General features: G+C 56.8%; 1 protein-coding gene across 1 annotated transcript in view; it reads right to left on the bottom strand.

Annotated features, from left to right (window-relative positions):
- The window catches only part of LOC103769487 (kelch-like protein 10), a gene marked incomplete at its 3' end in the record, with an annotated part of 3,188 nt that overhangs the window by 1,330 nt on the left and 1,409 nt on the right, over window positions 1–449 (bottom strand). Inside the window, exon 3 of the mRNA XM_008936684.1 lies at window positions 1–199. Within this exon, the coding sequence (XP_008934932.1) occupies window positions 1–199 (199 nt within the window). The remainder of the gene's footprint in view (window positions 200–449) is intronic.

Raw genomic sequence — 449 nt, 5'->3', positions numbered from 1 at the left:
GATCGAAGAGGACGTCGTGGGGCAGGCGGGGCCGACGCAGCGGGCTGCTGGAGTCAGAATAGGCTGCACCAAGCATATTGAGCTTGGATATTTCTGTCAGTGCTTTTGAGATGAGCCTGTGGCATTCCTCGTTGTCCTGCACGTAATTGTGTGTCCTGATGTTCAGGAGGTATTCCGTTGGCATCCGTGCCAGTCGGACCTGGAAAAGGCAAAAAGGAGGCTGGGATGTTAACACGGGTGGTTGGCGCCTCGGTATCCTTCGTGGGCGGCTCCGCTGCTGGGTGGCTTCGCTCTCAGGCTACGGTGTTGTCTGAAGCTCACGAGAGAACCAGAGAATGAAACGTGTCAGTTCTAGCTAGTCCAGAAAGGGCTGTGCAAGGGAAGAGGGTTTGATTTCGTGTGGGGACTCTGGCACGGCTTGGGGACAGCACTCTCCCGTACGCACACCG

The sequence above is a fragment of the Merops nubicus genome, unplaced genomic scaffold (genome assembly GCF_000691845.1).
Source record: "Merops nubicus isolate BGI_N331 unplaced genomic scaffold, ASM69184v1 scaffold31973, whole genome shotgun sequence".
NCBI classification, from domain to species: Eukaryota; Metazoa; Chordata; class Aves; order Coraciiformes; family Meropidae; genus Merops; species Merops nubicus.
This window is presented reverse-complemented; position numbering and strand designations above follow the sequence as displayed.